Genomic DNA, 15,077 nt, shown 5'->3' on the forward strand with positions numbered 1-15,077 from the left:
TAAGAAGGCAAACGGATGAGACGAGACAAGTTGCTCATCTATTATAAGCAAAGCCATATGTACAGATATAGAAGCGGTTTGAAATATGCCCCTGCATTTCTCGGCAAAAACAGCACTCGGTGACCAACAGAGCATAAGATGCTACACAATACGGGTTTGAAGCCCTATGGGAATATACAATCCATTGTGAATTTGTACAAAACCAACCAGTGACCAGAACTCATGGTCAGTCAAACAGTTCCCAGTCCTGAGTTACTTTAGTGGCAGATTGTATTGGAACTGGGGCACTCAGGCTTCCAACTCCAGACGCAAATGTCTCCCATTTGGTAGTCACTGATACTGCATTGCTACTATTGCTGAAGGGGTCAGAGTTTCTTGCTTTCAAGTTGTCAAGAGTGTCCACAAAGCTCTGGATTCGACGAACCTGCTCATGAAAATTCAAATTTATACATCATCATTTTGACGCAGAACTGCACTGAACAACATATTAGTCGTCATGTTTTGGACCGAATAGGAGCGAACCCAATAATGCAAGGACTCGAATCAAAAAGAAAAAAAAGTGGACACAAAGGTCATCACCTTGGCAGCCTATGGAATTGCGAGTAATAGTGAAGCAACGGCCACACGAGTCAAGAAGTGTTTATGGGAAATAATTAAAGGGCCATTAGGGGTGACAAAATCTCTACACTTTCGCACATACATGCCAGAAGGATAATCACATCAGAGGACCTCTTGCTTACCCTATATTTTCAAGAACAGAGGCACAACAATTGATTCATCAGCAAGCACTATTCTCTTTACACTTTCCAACTCTCCTTCTTTGTCTTTTTTATTTAGTGGGAGTGGGAAAGCATGATTGATCAATATGAAACTGAAAATTTATAACCCGGTTGAAATAGCCCATTAATCAGGACAAACATAGGCTCCAACTTATCCTAAGCTGTCTTTCATTCATTTAATTCCACTTTCCAGCATTGTTTTACGAGTAGCATAGATCACTTCAAGCTTTTGTGCACATAAAGAGCAAGCATCTTTCACACCCACACCGAATACTGATTTCTGACTCGGGACATGGAACAAGTTATAGGTTCAAAACAGTTTCCCTCTTGCTTTTGAACGAACTAAGATAGAAAATCATAGAACATCAGCGAAGTAAAAATTTAGCAAGCAGGGCAGCATTATTAATAACCTCAATCCTTCTCTGCACTTTTGCTTCTCCATTAGCCTCAATTGAATCCAATTTAAGCAACTGTATCATAAGCAATTCTGTCAAGACAACAAATTCTTTGTCTGCAATCGCAGTGCCGCTACAAAATGTTGTCTCCAATGCAACAACCTAAGAAATCATTAGCACATCGATAACCAACAAGTTATCTAAATTGCCATAAAAAAAAGGCTTTAACTTTTATCTCAATGGAAACCTAACCTTCTCGCAAAGTTTATCAACCTCTGCCCTCACCCTGGCAACAGCTTCATAGGCTTCAAACGTACCCTGATTTCTCTTCATCTCCTCGAGCTTCCTCTCTTTGCTAGCTGGATCCTCAAAAAGTATCACCTTTGACATGTCCTTTACACCTACCATGTGCAAATATTCATCATTCTCCCTTTCTTTGCCTCTAAACAATAATCTCTGCTCTTTAGGCTCCAAACCGGTCTCATTGGCAATAACCTTTTTCAAATCCCCTTCAATTCAACAAGATACAGCAATTAAGGATCAACTTCAGAATGCATAATAGGGGACAACATAATGTTGCAACCTATACCCAGTGGGCAGTTTAACATTAGACAATCAAGGTCAACTCAAACAACCTCAGAACCATCAAATTGCATGCAAGAATGAGAGGGACCATACAATGAACGAACGAACGCAGATGATCATGATCAATGTACATCTCCGTAAGGTTAACTTGAGCAAAATCAATTTTTAAGTACGAATTTTTGTTCCTTGGAAAATATGCATTGCATCTTGAAAAAGTAGAAATAAAAGCCAAAAGGCTTGTTCGATGAAGGGAAAAAAAAAATAACATTAAATAAAAATGCTACAAAATCTATCGCCGATCACGGCTAGATCATTCTCGTTAAATGCGAAACAACCATTAAAATAAAAACTAGGACCATCCACAGTTTTGTCTCTGATTCCACTTTCAAGAAATGAACAGCAAAGTAAAATCCCAGATGGAGAAAAATAAGATCCTGGCATTTTAATCCAATGGGATCAAACCAAAATAAAGCAAATCACACGCACAATTAATTTCAGTGACAAATGTTTACCAAAAGTGGATTGAGCAGGGACGTCAGTATCATAGTGACATGAGCCATGAGAGACCTTGATCTTGATCAGAGGCCCAGAAGAGCCAACCCCAACATCTCTCTTTTGAACAAGCATGCCACCAGGCCTAAGTTCCCAGTCTATCTCCCTGTAATTAAACTCCCTCGTCTCTGTACCTTTTGAAGTTGAGCTTTTCATGGTCAAGAAACGGGGTCAAGAATCATATGGAAGTATACAATTTGAAGAAAAGTGAAGAAGGTTGAAGTTTGGTTGAGAGAAAGGTCATTGTAGTAGCAAAACAGGATTATTGAGTAAGCAAACAAAAAAGAAGCTTTAAGACAGACTTGTCAGCAGACTTTAGAGCTTAGCGGTTGGTCGGTTTCTGTCAGTTTGCAGCAATAAAAGAAACTTGATAGGGTACATGGCACTCTATTTCCAGGGCGTTCAATTATCTTGTAGTGGTTTTGTCAAGATCACATTATATAAGGCATTATTAATGGCTGCGCGTTTAAAAATTTTCGAAATTTTATGCGATCCCATACCAAATATACACCTCCTGTTTTTCCAAATACTTGATAAAAGATGACAATCAAAAGAGGCAATTAAAGCAGGGAACAGCTACAGAAATTTAACAAGTCTCAATCTAATAGAAATCGATAAATTAAAACTCTATTCTTTTGCTTTATCGAAGGCCCGTTATTGAAATAAATTACCAAGAATTGAAGTGTAAAACTAAGAAAGGAATAGGTATTCTTAACCACAGACCAACCCTTTAAAATTATATATAAAAAAAGTATTTCTAAATATATTATTATCGTTTTAAATATTTTGACGTTGGTGAATATTTTATTTATAACATCAGAAATCCTTTTTATTTTACAAGCATTTATTTGAATTAATTTAAGTGATTCTATTGAATGGTAAATTTATCCTTTTCTTTTTTCACACTTACTCAAGAAAAACTTGATAATTAATAAAAATATATTTTAGCTTTAAAAAATTATTTAATATAATATTTTTAATATTTAAATATAAAAGTTATAATATATTAGATTTACTTATACTTTATAGTTTAATCAATCAAAACACAAAACTTATTCGAATTTAATAAATATATTTTTAAATTTTTTTATGTAATTCAATTGATCTGCTAGATATATGTAATTTTTTAATATTAAAATAATAATATATTAAAATAATTCGTGCTTTGCAACTTATCTTGCTACACTTGCCTTTAATCATAAACTTTACTAAATTTAAAAATTCTATTTTTTTAATAAAATACTATTTTTACTTGATTATATAATAATAAAAATATTCATTTACAAAATTAGCACCAATCAAATATTATAATATTTATTTGAAATTATAATAATTTTATAAAAATAAATCGAAATGGATCATAAAAATAAATTTAAAATTATGTAATTATTAAAAATTTAAATAAAAAAAAATTTACCTACATTGTTGGCATAAACATTACAAGCAGGTGATTTTCTTTCAGATCCTTGAATGCTGTTAGTAACAGCAACAGTAATAATTAAGGAATAGTGATAGTAATGAAACTGTGGTTGCAAATGGAATGTCAACATCTTAAAGTCTGGAAAAAACATAAGGCATATTAGAAAAAAAAAAAAAAACTATTTTTTTTTATTATTAATGGATAATATTAGTACAGGATAAACTCGAGCCCTGTTAGGTGACATGAGGGGTCAACATTTGCTGATTTTCGCCAATTACGTTTGCACCCCTGGTGTGATTAAACGGGTCCACAAGCGTTTTCTTGTTTTAGATTAACGTGGATGTCCGGGTAACTTGTGCGCAGCACGACTAATTTTATGGGCCCTGAAGTTAACGACCATGTAAGTCTTCAATAGCCATGATATAAGCAACCAAGAACTCGAAACCATAAAAAAAAAAAACCCTTTAGTCCCAAATCTTTACCATTTACCAACCACCTAGTTTTCTTGCTTCTTTAATGATACATAGGGTGACCCGTACTCCAGCCTGCAGGTTATATTTGTAGTTAAAATCTGGTATGCGTCTCGTCATGCGGCCTAGGTTTATATATATATATAAATTAAAAAATATTAAATTTGATACTTTTTTTTCTCAGCTCACATATATTTTGAAAAATATTTTTAAATGCAATGCATTTATATTACCAAACACAGCCTCAGAAGATGAAAGTAACCCTGATTTAACGTTCCTATTTATGACATTAGGCAGGTCACCAGAGAATATTTCGTACCCACAGGCCACGGGCAAATAATGCACCACGAGTCCCTCTTTGATTTTCCAGGCTAAGAACACAAGGACCTTATTTGGATTTTAATTTTAATTTTTTTTTTTAGATTTTGATGATATGCCATTGTGCTTACGTGTTTCTGGAATTTTATTTGGAGCCCATATGGCTGTGCATATAGCTGATTTCTTAGTTACGTTCTGTATCAGACCCCCTCTAAAACCAAATATTAGTAAATTATGTAGAACAGTGAAAGGAAAATACAGGGAGGGGGCTTCGTTGGAACAAAATTTGTCTCCCTTCACTCGGTACCATGTTTGTTTTTCTCTACTAGAACTCGGCCCAACACTGGCTGGTTCTACATTCTTAAAATTAAAAAAGAAATTGCCTGGTTCTTTTTATATTTTCACATGGCATCTATAATCGAAAAAAATATGATTGCAGGTGCTCCATTCCAAGGAACTGCGACGACTAGTAAGGAAATGGACCATGTTACTGGGTGCTAATGAAGAAAAGTTCCCAAATTCTAATATCAACGAGAAAAAATAAAAATAACATAAATGTAGTTTTTACTTTCATTTTTTTATAAACAATGTGAAGATACTAGCCCCAAGAACAGTCATATGGGCCAGTTTTGGACAGGACTGGCTTAAGTCCTCTGCAGAATATGGGCCCAAACAAACGGCGACCATGAAATGGGCCTACAAGTGATTTCGAATCCTCCCCATATTTTGTGGACTCCTGCGAAATGGCTTTTTGAAACAGGAGTGGCTTCAATAGGGAAATGAGGGATCGATACGCAGGAGGTTATCCTAGGCACCTCTTAAGGTACCATGATCACATGTAGGTTTTTTGGTTGATAATAACTTTATGTCTTATGGCCACTTTTACGTAAATGCTTCGAGTTTCGGTCATGATATAACAGTCCTTCAGACACGAGGATATAAATATACTCTTTACAGAGTTTGAGATAACTTTCTACAAAAACCTTTCATATCCCTAATTAAATATAGTTTTATATAATGGCTTGCAATTCTGAATTGACTTTCTATTAGGAAAGGTAATTGATTCTAATTGCGTCTTTTACAAAAGAGAAATTGAATATAAAAATCACTTGGTTCTTCTAATGTTCTAAGGTAAAGGATATTCAGTCCTAGAATCTTCAAATTCGAAGCAATCAAAGGTCAGTTGGAGTGTGCAATATATGAATTCAACTTTGCAAGAAGTTCTCTACATGAAATGAGTTTTTGATGGATAAGTGTTTACTTTTTTTTCCTTCGGGTATGTTATATAAAAGAATGATCATAGAAAGAATAATTAATAACTAGTTATTATTTTTAAGTTCAATCAAGCACAAACTTAAATATAATTTTTTTTTTTTTTACATAATACTTATTCAGTCATCGGTTAGTCCCTAAATGTAAAAGAGAAGACCTTTTGCAGGAATAAAACATGATTCAATAATCATTTCATTAAGAAAGGATGGATCGGTTATCAGAACCAAAAAATTAATCAAATATTCTAGATACTAGCTTGGCTTATAAGCTATAAATGTGAAGGATTTGAAGTTAATATATTAAGGATTGCTTGATGCAATCTCATTTGCTTGTATGGAAAAAAGAAATAAGAGCAGTGTACAGCTGTTCGTACCAATAATTTTAGTTATTGTAAGGTATATAATTCTTGACTGCTTAAAGTTGCCATTGACAATCGTTAAGTATGTAGAATTTGCATTAGATAGAATTTTAGTATCTATCGATACTGGTTTTCAGAAAAATCTTGTTTGTAAAGCTTTTGCGGTAAAGCGAGCTCTCCCTTGAGCCCCTCTTCTATAGTGAATCTTTCATTCATTGAAAGGAAAAAGAAAAAGAAAAAAAGGCAAATTATTAATGATCACTACTTGACATCTTGAGGACCTTATATTGTGTAGTTTAGATACATGTAGCGTAACCATTTTCTCTTCTTTAATGCTTTTCATTGCAAAATGACGTCTTTAGCTGGCATATACGAACATGGTATCGATCTTAGTTAGTTGGTGTGATGTGCCCTTCCGTTTCTTCTTCATTTCTCTCTTTTTCACTCTCTTTTAATGCAGATTCAGATGGTGGTATCTTGGGGTTATTTATCCATGATCTAGCTTCCATCATTTTCGTACACAAATCTGATTAAGAACTGGTCCCTCCTCTAGCTTTCATCCCACTTCCTATATTTCATGACAATTGGTACATAAAGATTGGTCCACTAACACATCACGGTCGCATCTCCGAAGGGTCTGAGGGGAATGGATAAAGATGATTAACGAGGAGACTATTGGAACAATACTGAGCATCAACATAAAAGGTCTCTCCTCATAGGGCATATCGGCAACACTTCCGTAGATAAGTTTGATGCAAATAGAAGAATAAAAGCAAGGAGTTATCATGCTCCCTCCCTTAAGAAAGCTTGAAGCACTTTTGGAGTGGTACCACACATTAAAAATTGACCTTGGCCCTCAAAAGTGTCCATCTAGAAAGTCGTGTAGATGTAGCTAGACAACATAATGCATGCAAAGAAAGATTAGGACACCAACAAGACAAATAAATATCGTACACTTAGCACTTTGTGGGAGAGTTAAAATCATCAACAACAATAGGAGTCCTTTCTTAAATAAAATTGATCATCATGAGTGAAGCGGGGACCCATATTTTCTTTAGCCAAAATGTAGTGGGAGGGACCTTTGTGTTTTTTTTTTTTTGGGTGATAATGGGGGGCTTCCTACACGTGTGCACTTTGTATTTGGCTAATGGCGCATCAATGAAGCACGTGTCTTTTTCTAAGCAATAATGGGTGCGGTGGATTGATTGTGAATTATAAAAATGAGGTTGGTGGAACCATATGAGTAAGTTAAATAAGGGCCCAAAAAAAACAGCAAGAGAAGAAGAACAAGAACAAGAACGGTTAGGGTTTCGTAAAACATTTTGTGTAATTAATTGTGAGATGTTTAGATTTTAATTCTGCTATGTTATCATATATATTAGGGTTTCTTGCTGTGTTCCTTATGTCTCCTTCTCCTTTTCTTTTTTATTTATATGTTGATTCTATAAGCTAATCGTTTGGAAACGTTTCTATTCTTATTTTTCTGCCCATTGTTCCCAAAGATGAAGATTAATAATTCTAACTCGAATTAAAGCATAGGGACATGGCAATAATTAACTTTGCAAGCATAAGACGTTAATCTAAAAAGTATAAGACGGTACAGCATCTATTGAACTTTGTCTTTTCTTTTTTGTCTTAATGGTTCTTCATCTACCTTTTCGCACACTACAAAAACTATATTTCTAATAAGGTCTTGGAAAACTTATGCTAAAAATTAAAAGGAGTCACTCCATTTTCTTTTGTTTTTCCTTGTTTGAGTGGAGAGAACTATTAAATCAAGGAGCGCGACGCCATGGAAAATTTATTTACGAACATCCAAAGCATCTTGCTGGGCTACACTAGAGCTCAAGTCCACCCGCATCTCATCGTGGACTCATGGCAAACCCAAACCAATCAACTTGACAGCTACTCAGGACAGCCTCCTTCTCGCTCTCGTCTCCAGGGTCCTCTGGGCCACTGTGTCTTCCCACATACCACAGTTACGTAAGCCTGATGAATAGGTAAGCCTCGAGACCGAATGGCCCACATGCAACCCAACGCCCAAACCGGATCCAATGTAAATTGCCAGAAAATTAACAGCTGCTGCCTTGCGTCCCTGGGCATGATCTATAAGTTCAAGCCAAGAGGACTCGCTTTGATGTGGACCTACTATTGCAAGCTAAATTTGCTGGCGCACACATATACAGGGCACGTTAGAGCAGCATTATCATTAATTTATATATATGTAGCTTTTCTGTAAGCAGTAGAGAGCGAGTTAGGGTTTTATAGTGGGGTTACTTTCACTTTCGGATCGAAGCGTCTAAAAGGAAGCTAATATGGACCACCGTTAGCGCACACAACACACAAAGAAACAAATCAAGAATAAAATATATTACAAATGCAAGAACTTCAGTGTGAGAGGAAAGGGACTTCTCCTCTTGCATAAAGCTTAAGCTAATAAAACCCGCCCAATTAATTAATCCCTGCACTTAATTAGTTAATTATATGTCGCCACCATGCATTATATATACACGGTGAACACCTGCCGACGACACAATCTAGACTCCTTTAATTAATAAGGCCAACCGCAACACCCATAGCTAAAAGATTGATCTGATAATTCGACAAAAAATTAAACAAGGAACTTCTTGTCGAGAATCGTTAATCTATGATCAGATTTGAAGATATTTATGACCTGCCGACGGGACAGTATACCTATTTTTCAATTAGGTGGCAGAGGGCTTAATCGTACCCGTATATGTATGGTATCAGCTGAGCGACTACAGTTTTTTTTTTGCTAGGGCAGAGGGCTTAATCGTACTTGGACAATCGATTGACAAGTGAGGGTTGGCCAACTATACATATTCTTAGGCGTGCACGGTGGCGTGAGCCTGAGGTGATCCTAACGTGGACAGGGCTTAATTAAGTTAAGAATGGGCAAAAGGCTGAGGACAAAAAGACACATCCTATTATTAACCACCTTTTGTCTATTATTATTGCTGTTGAAGCTCAATGTTGATGTTGATTAGAGGTAACATTCCACATTTCCCACCTTTGCATATAAATGATGATCAATATGAATTTTCAGGACCATTTCTTTTAGTTAGTGGTAGAACAAAGAACCTATTATTTCCTTCCCATATTACTAGCTAATATACAATACGCTTGCTAGCTGCAATATTTCATCTTAAGTGTATGGGCTCTCTTTTGATCTCTTATAAATAAAAAAGCTATAGTTGCTCGTATCTCCACTCTCTCATGCCGGTCGCTTATTCATTGCTATTTATGGTGCAAGTTTGATGAAGTGAGAAAAATGGTGTACGGAGAACTTAAAATACGAAGCTACGATGTTCAAATTCATAGAGCTAGAGTGGAAGATCTTGAGAGAAGATGTGAGGTAGGCCCGACTAAACGAGTAGTTCTCTTCACAGATACTATGGGTGACCCCATCTGTAGAATCAAAAACAGTCCGATGTACAAGATGCTGGTACGTGCTCACGATACTGCTCATCGTCATTCTTTTTTATTTTTCCTTTGTTTTTCATTATATCCATTATCTGATATATCTTATGTTTTGTTACATCCATTGCCCTTACAATGATGTCTTATTGACGAAAAAATATTGCAACCTTGTTTCTTTTACATGTTAGATAGCCGAGCTGGGCAGCGAACTGGTTGGTGTCATTCAAGGCTCTATAAAGCTTGCAACCGTCCATAAACCTCCAAAGAATCTAGCCAAGTTGGGTTATGTGTTAGGCTTAAGAATTGCACCGCTTCATCGAAGAAAAGGGATTGGATTGAGGCTAGTGCTTGAATTGGAAAAATGGTTTGTTGAAAATGATGTTGACTACGCGTACATGGCTACAGAGAAAGATAATGAGGCATCAGTTAATCTCTTCATAAAAAAGCTTGGATATGCCAAATTCAGGACGCCAGCGATTCTTGTTAATCCAGTTGATCGTCGAGCCTTGCGTTTGTCATCAAAAACTGAGGTTGCGAAACTCAGGATTGAAGAAGCTGAGTTTCTATACCGCAAGCTAATGACTTCAACCGAGTTTTTCCCTGATGATATAGGCAATATACTAAGAAACAGGCTAAGCATGGGGACTTGGGTGGCCTATCAAAGAGGTGAGTCATGGGATGGTTTTGGTTCAGATGGGAAATTTCCAAGTAGTTGGGCCATGCTTAGTGTATGGAACAGTGGGGAGCTCTTCAAGCTAAGATTAGGGAAAGCGCCCTTATCTTGCTTAATATACACCAAGATTTCAAGATTGATGGATAAAATCTTTCCGTGTTTTAAATTGCCTGCAATACCAGATTTTTTCAGTCCATTTGGATTCTACTTCATGTATGGATTGCACCTTGAAGGACCATTATCAGGAAAACTGGTTGGAGATTTGTGCCAATTTGTGCATAACATGGCGACAAAGACCAAAGATTGTAAGGTTACAGTAACAGAAGTAGGCTGTAAGGAAATGCTAAGGCCTCACATCCCCTACTGGAAATCGCTCTCCTGTCCAGAAGATTTGTGGTGCATAAAGGCCATGAAAAATGAAGAGAGCACAATCCTTCAATTGCCAAAAACGCCACCGACAACAACATGCCTTTTCGTAGACCCAAGAGAGGTTTAAGCAATATATAAGAAAATATCCACTTGGATTTATTATGCTTTGCTTGAGGCCAAACCCCACCTCGTGTATTGTTAGATGAGTCCATCCATCTCTCCTTTGTGGGGGCTTTTCTCTTGTTCCTTTCACATTGGTGACAAAAAATCTCAAAAAATTTCCGTAATTACGTGCCACCCTATTTGTCCCTGTTATCGACTCAATTTTCGATACCCTTGCGATCCTGACTAATCATGAAGCCAGTTGTCCATGTTTTGTACCTTCCTTACGGGTAAAAATTTTTCGATTGGATTATCCTATCTCATTCGTCGCCTCTCATATAGCTAAAGCATTCCTTAGCATGCCAATGCAAGAAGTTCATATTTCTTTTGAGATGGAGGGTATACATACCTATTGAATGCAAAAAACCGCCCAGCGAAGTCTCCAAAGTGAATTAATAAGGTCATTAGATGTTTCTAGCAAAATATTTTATGATTTCGGAGGGTTTCAACTCATGCATAATTAAGGCACAGCATAGATGGGAAGATGTCAACTTCACTGCCCAGATGCAGGATCCTACATCTTCCAGAACCCTAGCCAGTCCTGCGGATAAAACAACTTTGGTTAGGGTTTCAAGTCAATAGTCACAGTCGACGCCGTGTTTAGCTAGGTAAAGCAGCCATGAGTTAGGCATCTATTCTCTCCTGCCAAAGAAGGAAGTTTCTTCATTTATAGTCACCATTGAATTTGTTTTTCAAAGGTATTTCTTGTCATTTAAATACGTGTACCGCAGCTAGCCTGATCATGATTATTGGGATGATGATTGCATAATGACGGTATAGATAATGATTTTATTGGTTAGATGAAAAATTGAAAGTTAGCAATCGAATGGCAATCATAATGGAGCAATGGACTTTGATTCTTGAAAGAGGCTTTTGTCTTTTGATAGAAATATTTGGAGTGAGTGGAGCACGAGAGCACGAACAAGTGGTTTAAATGACTTAGAGGTTTCTAATCATGATAATGCCAATATATACTTGCATGTCCATTACACATGTAGAGAGCTAATCCAAGCTGATACATTGGTCATTGCTGCAATAAGCACGAGCACTAATTCCTCATGATCCCTTTGTCACATTAATTTCTAAGCCTAGCTGTAGTTTTTCCCCCAACTTTAATATTTAACTCCAGCTTTGAAACCTATCATCTCTTTACTTTTGTAAGAGCACCAGCATACTAGCCATCGACATCGATAACTTCTTAATCTTTCATTAAATATTTCTCTAAATTTTACAAAATATTAATGTATGGTACTTCGTTATATTTTTGTTTAATTGTGAGTGTACGTACATCCCGGACAATTTAGGTTTTGTATCAGAAAGAGGATTTGTGAAGAGTTAGCCGTAGAGAATTGATGATTTTAAGTAAGAATAAAGATTAAGGATTAATTTGATGTGCTTGGGATTGGGATATATTACACATATGTCTTAGATGGAATTGGATTGTAATTGTTAGTAGTAATACGAGGGACCGTAGCAACGAGAGAGCAGTTAAACAGCTGATAAGAGGAAGAGAAAACAATGTACTATTGACCCGACTTAACCCAACTTGAATGGGGTAAATATTTTTTGAATAATTATATTAGTCAATATATAATAGATATAGAGTATGGATATTATTAAATTCAATTTGAATTTCACTTGAATCTACTGGGAGTACCCATTGGCACCCCTGTAGAAAACGCATATATATAAAATCTTTCAATCATATAGGATGCGTACGCACGTACGTGCTTCTTTTTCAGGCACCAAAACTCCCCTGTAGTCCTATACTTCTAAATAGTACCATTGTGTTATTTAAACCGATTTGTGTGATTTAAATGCGTGGTGCATCTCCCTTTTCCTAGTTTTCTTCGAGGTATGGCACGATCGAGCTTGAGCCCTTGGAACGTTTGTGCATGTGTGTTAAGTAAATATAGGAATGTTGAAAGAATTTGTATGAAACTATTTCAAGATCTCATTTAACTACTTCAATTTATGGTGAGATGGTTTTTTCACAGCTAAAATTAAAATCGATATTTTTTTTCTTTTGATTTTTAATGAATTATCAGGCTACTGAAATGAAGTTCATTTATCCCCAGCCGGGTCTTAAGCATGCATTCACAAGATTTTCTTTCCTTGTAGCATGCATAATGTCCAACTAGACTGGGACTTGAAAAGATAGATCGATTAACATCAATCGTTGCGTAGCCTTATCATGCACGCCCAAAAAAAAGGCAAAGAAAGAAAAGTTCTATTATGACTCTGCACACGAGACTACTCGACTACAAGTTAATTCCATGGAGGCAACTGGCAAACAGCTGAGCACATCTTCGTGTGAAAGAGAAAGAGAGAGATACAAAAATCACCACGGAATAAAGAGAATATATCCAAACACTCGCTATAAGTCCGTCCGTCCGTCTGATTTCCAATAATTTCCCACCCCAGGAAAACATGCAGGCTCCAGTAATAAAAGCGGACCAAAAATGGTGCTGGCCACTTAGAGAGAAGGATATTCAATTATTACATGCAGGTAAACATTCATTGCTAAGTGATGTCTTGACAAATCTGAATGGAGACCTCTGTGATCATAAAGGCTTGTTCGATCTATGTTTGGATTTTTCTTAGTGTTCGAGAGCTTGGAAATTAAAAACCTACGATGGACCACAATTCGTAGAATACAACAAGCACATATACGCATCCAGTCTCGATTCTTTTGAGCACGCGATGATCAAGGACATGGCAACGTCAATTATATCGTTGATTTTTAGCTTCCTCACATTTATTGCAGCCCTTTAATTCTGACAGTTGCAGACGTCTTTCATACTATAGTCTAAATTGGCTGCACGTATTTTACATCACGTGTACGAGAAGAATGAAGAAAAAAAATGTAAGTCGCGAATTTTGATGCTGGACAGCTAAATTGAGGATGCAGATGATGGCCATGTTATTCATTGCACGTAGCCCTTGAGAGATTCGGGTAGAATTTTCTTTGTGTTAGTTAGTACGTTCTAGTTTGCATATTAATGAAGATTGAAAATTCCTGTGGACAATCATGATCAACTTTATGGATACATTGTACACAGGAGCTTCCAGCCTGGTTGTAATTATTATTTAAAATATTTTTTATATTAAAATAATATATTTTTATTTAAAAAAATTATTTTTAAAATTAATACATTAAAATAATTCATAATATAAAAAATGTTGATTAGCCACGTTTCCAAACATGCTTTTTATCCCAATATGCTGCAATAGAATTTGATAGCACGAGGACAGCTTGAATTAATGCGATGCTTTCAAGTTTCAAATTTTAATTTACCATGATAAACTGGTTTGTTAATAATACCTTAATTATTATATAAAAAAAAAAGTTTCGGTAAGAGCAGCCTGAAGTAAAAAATTTAATTGGAAGTCCAAATAGTTAGAAGGATGGGAGTCTATCGGAGGACTAATTTATCAAATTGCTTGTCATGTCTCTAGCCTAGCTACTTGAACATAACAATATATAATCATTTCCTTATATTGTTTTTATTTTCCATATGATGTGAAAATAGCTTTGTTGATGAGCATATACGTACTCTGGTATTTATTAATGAAAGCTACTTTCATTTTATAAAAAAAAACTCCGTCAAGAGTAGTTGTCAACCCTTTACTATTTAGAATTTTCCAAAACTATTCTCCCATAATCAAAACGTCAAAATATTAATTACTTGGTTTTCTTATTATATATACATTTAATTATAACTCTTTTTTTGTTTAATTCAACTTAATTATACCTCATTTCATATTCTAATGGAGGGTAAGAGTAAAAAATAATCCGAAAACAGATGACATGACTTGGACTCCCTTCCTCCTAAAGATATTGCCCGCCCCTTCTCTTAAGGTATATTTTAATCTGTTAGATTAAAAAATATTTTAATCCAACCAATCTTTCAATCATTTATAATATTAGATACTCTAAAATTTATTCAAATAAAAATTAACAGATAAAAAAAGCTCAGAATCCCAAGTAATTATGTCATATTATTATATTTAGACCTTGTCAAATTTATTTTTAAAGAACAAGAAAAGACATAAAGAACCTTATTATTTACATCAATTTTTTTATTTTCTTTTACAATTATTCGTGTTAAATTTAATAACCCATTACAAGCAATGCTACCATTAATCATTTCATTTTCTCATTTTAAGTTTAATTAGGAAAGAACGATCTTTTTAATCTCAAGATTATGGTAATTAAAAGAAAATTATATTAACAAAATAATTCATAAAACTTGTTTTGACTTGTTAATGATTGTTACATT

At 35.4% G+C, this 15,077-nt stretch overlaps 2 protein-coding genes across 3 annotated transcripts; one reads left to right on the top strand and one right to left on the bottom strand.

Annotated features, from left to right (window-relative positions):
* LOC105110443 (BAG family molecular chaperone regulator 4-like) lies at positions 1-2,692 on the bottom strand. The gene is made up of 4 exons (XM_011005487.1): positions 2,272-2,692; positions 1,427-1,683; positions 1,190-1,336; positions 1-424 (listed from the first exon to the last, which is right to left on the bottom strand). Exons 1-4 carry the CDS (start codon positions 2,465-2,467, stop codon positions 227-229), a joined length of 798 nt encoding a protein of 265 aa, XP_011003789.1. The 5' UTR covers positions 2,468-2,692; the 3' UTR covers positions 1-226.
* A 6,548-nt stretch (positions 2,693-9,240) lies between these two features.
* LOC105110452 (probable N-acetyltransferase HLS1-like) lies at positions 9,241-11,460 on the top strand. Of its 2 annotated transcripts, XM_011005507.1 has the most exons (3): positions 9,241-9,321; positions 9,424-9,615; positions 9,779-11,460. In XM_011005507.1, exons 2-3 carry the CDS (start codon positions 9,442-9,444, stop codon positions 10,757-10,759), a joined length of 1,155 nt encoding a protein of 384 aa, XP_011003809.1. In that variant the 5' UTR covers positions 9,241-9,321; positions 9,424-9,441; the 3' UTR covers positions 10,760-11,460. The 2 variants fall into 2 exon arrangements, with proteins under 2 accessions (XP_011003809.1, XP_011003801.1); XM_011005499.1 differs by having other exon boundaries at positions 9,246-9,615.
* Positions 11,461-15,077: the final 3,617 nt, after the last annotated feature.

The sequence above is a fragment of the Populus euphratica genome, unplaced genomic scaffold (assembly GCF_000495115.2).
Source record: "Populus euphratica unplaced genomic scaffold, PopEup_1.0 scaffold3.1, whole genome shotgun sequence".
In the NCBI taxonomy this organism is placed as follows: Eukaryota; Viridiplantae; Streptophyta; class Magnoliopsida; order Malpighiales; family Salicaceae; genus Populus; species Populus euphratica.

Bases quoted from the DNA above. Each gene is read 5' to 3' on its own strand.
- LOC105110443 (XM_011005487.1), bottom strand. From the start codon at position 2,467: ATGAAAAGCTCAACTTCAAAAGGTACAGAGACGAGGGAGTTTAATTAC. The intron at 1,684-2,271 runs GTAAACATTTGT...GTTGAATTGAAG, and splicing joins CCCTGCTCAATCCACTTTTG to GGGATTTGAAAAAGGTTATT. The intron at 1,337-1,426 runs GTTAGGTTTCCA...ATGATTTCTTAG, and splicing joins TTGATAAACTTTGCGAGAAG to GTTGTTGCATTGGAGACAAC.
- LOC105110452 (XM_011005507.1), top strand. From the start codon at position 9,442: ATGGTGTACGGAGAACTTAAAATACGAAGCTACGATGTTCAAATTCAT. The intron at 9,616-9,778 runs GTACGTGCTCAC...TTTACATGTTAG, and splicing joins GTCCGATGTACAAGATGCTG to ATAGCCGAGCTGGGCAGCGA.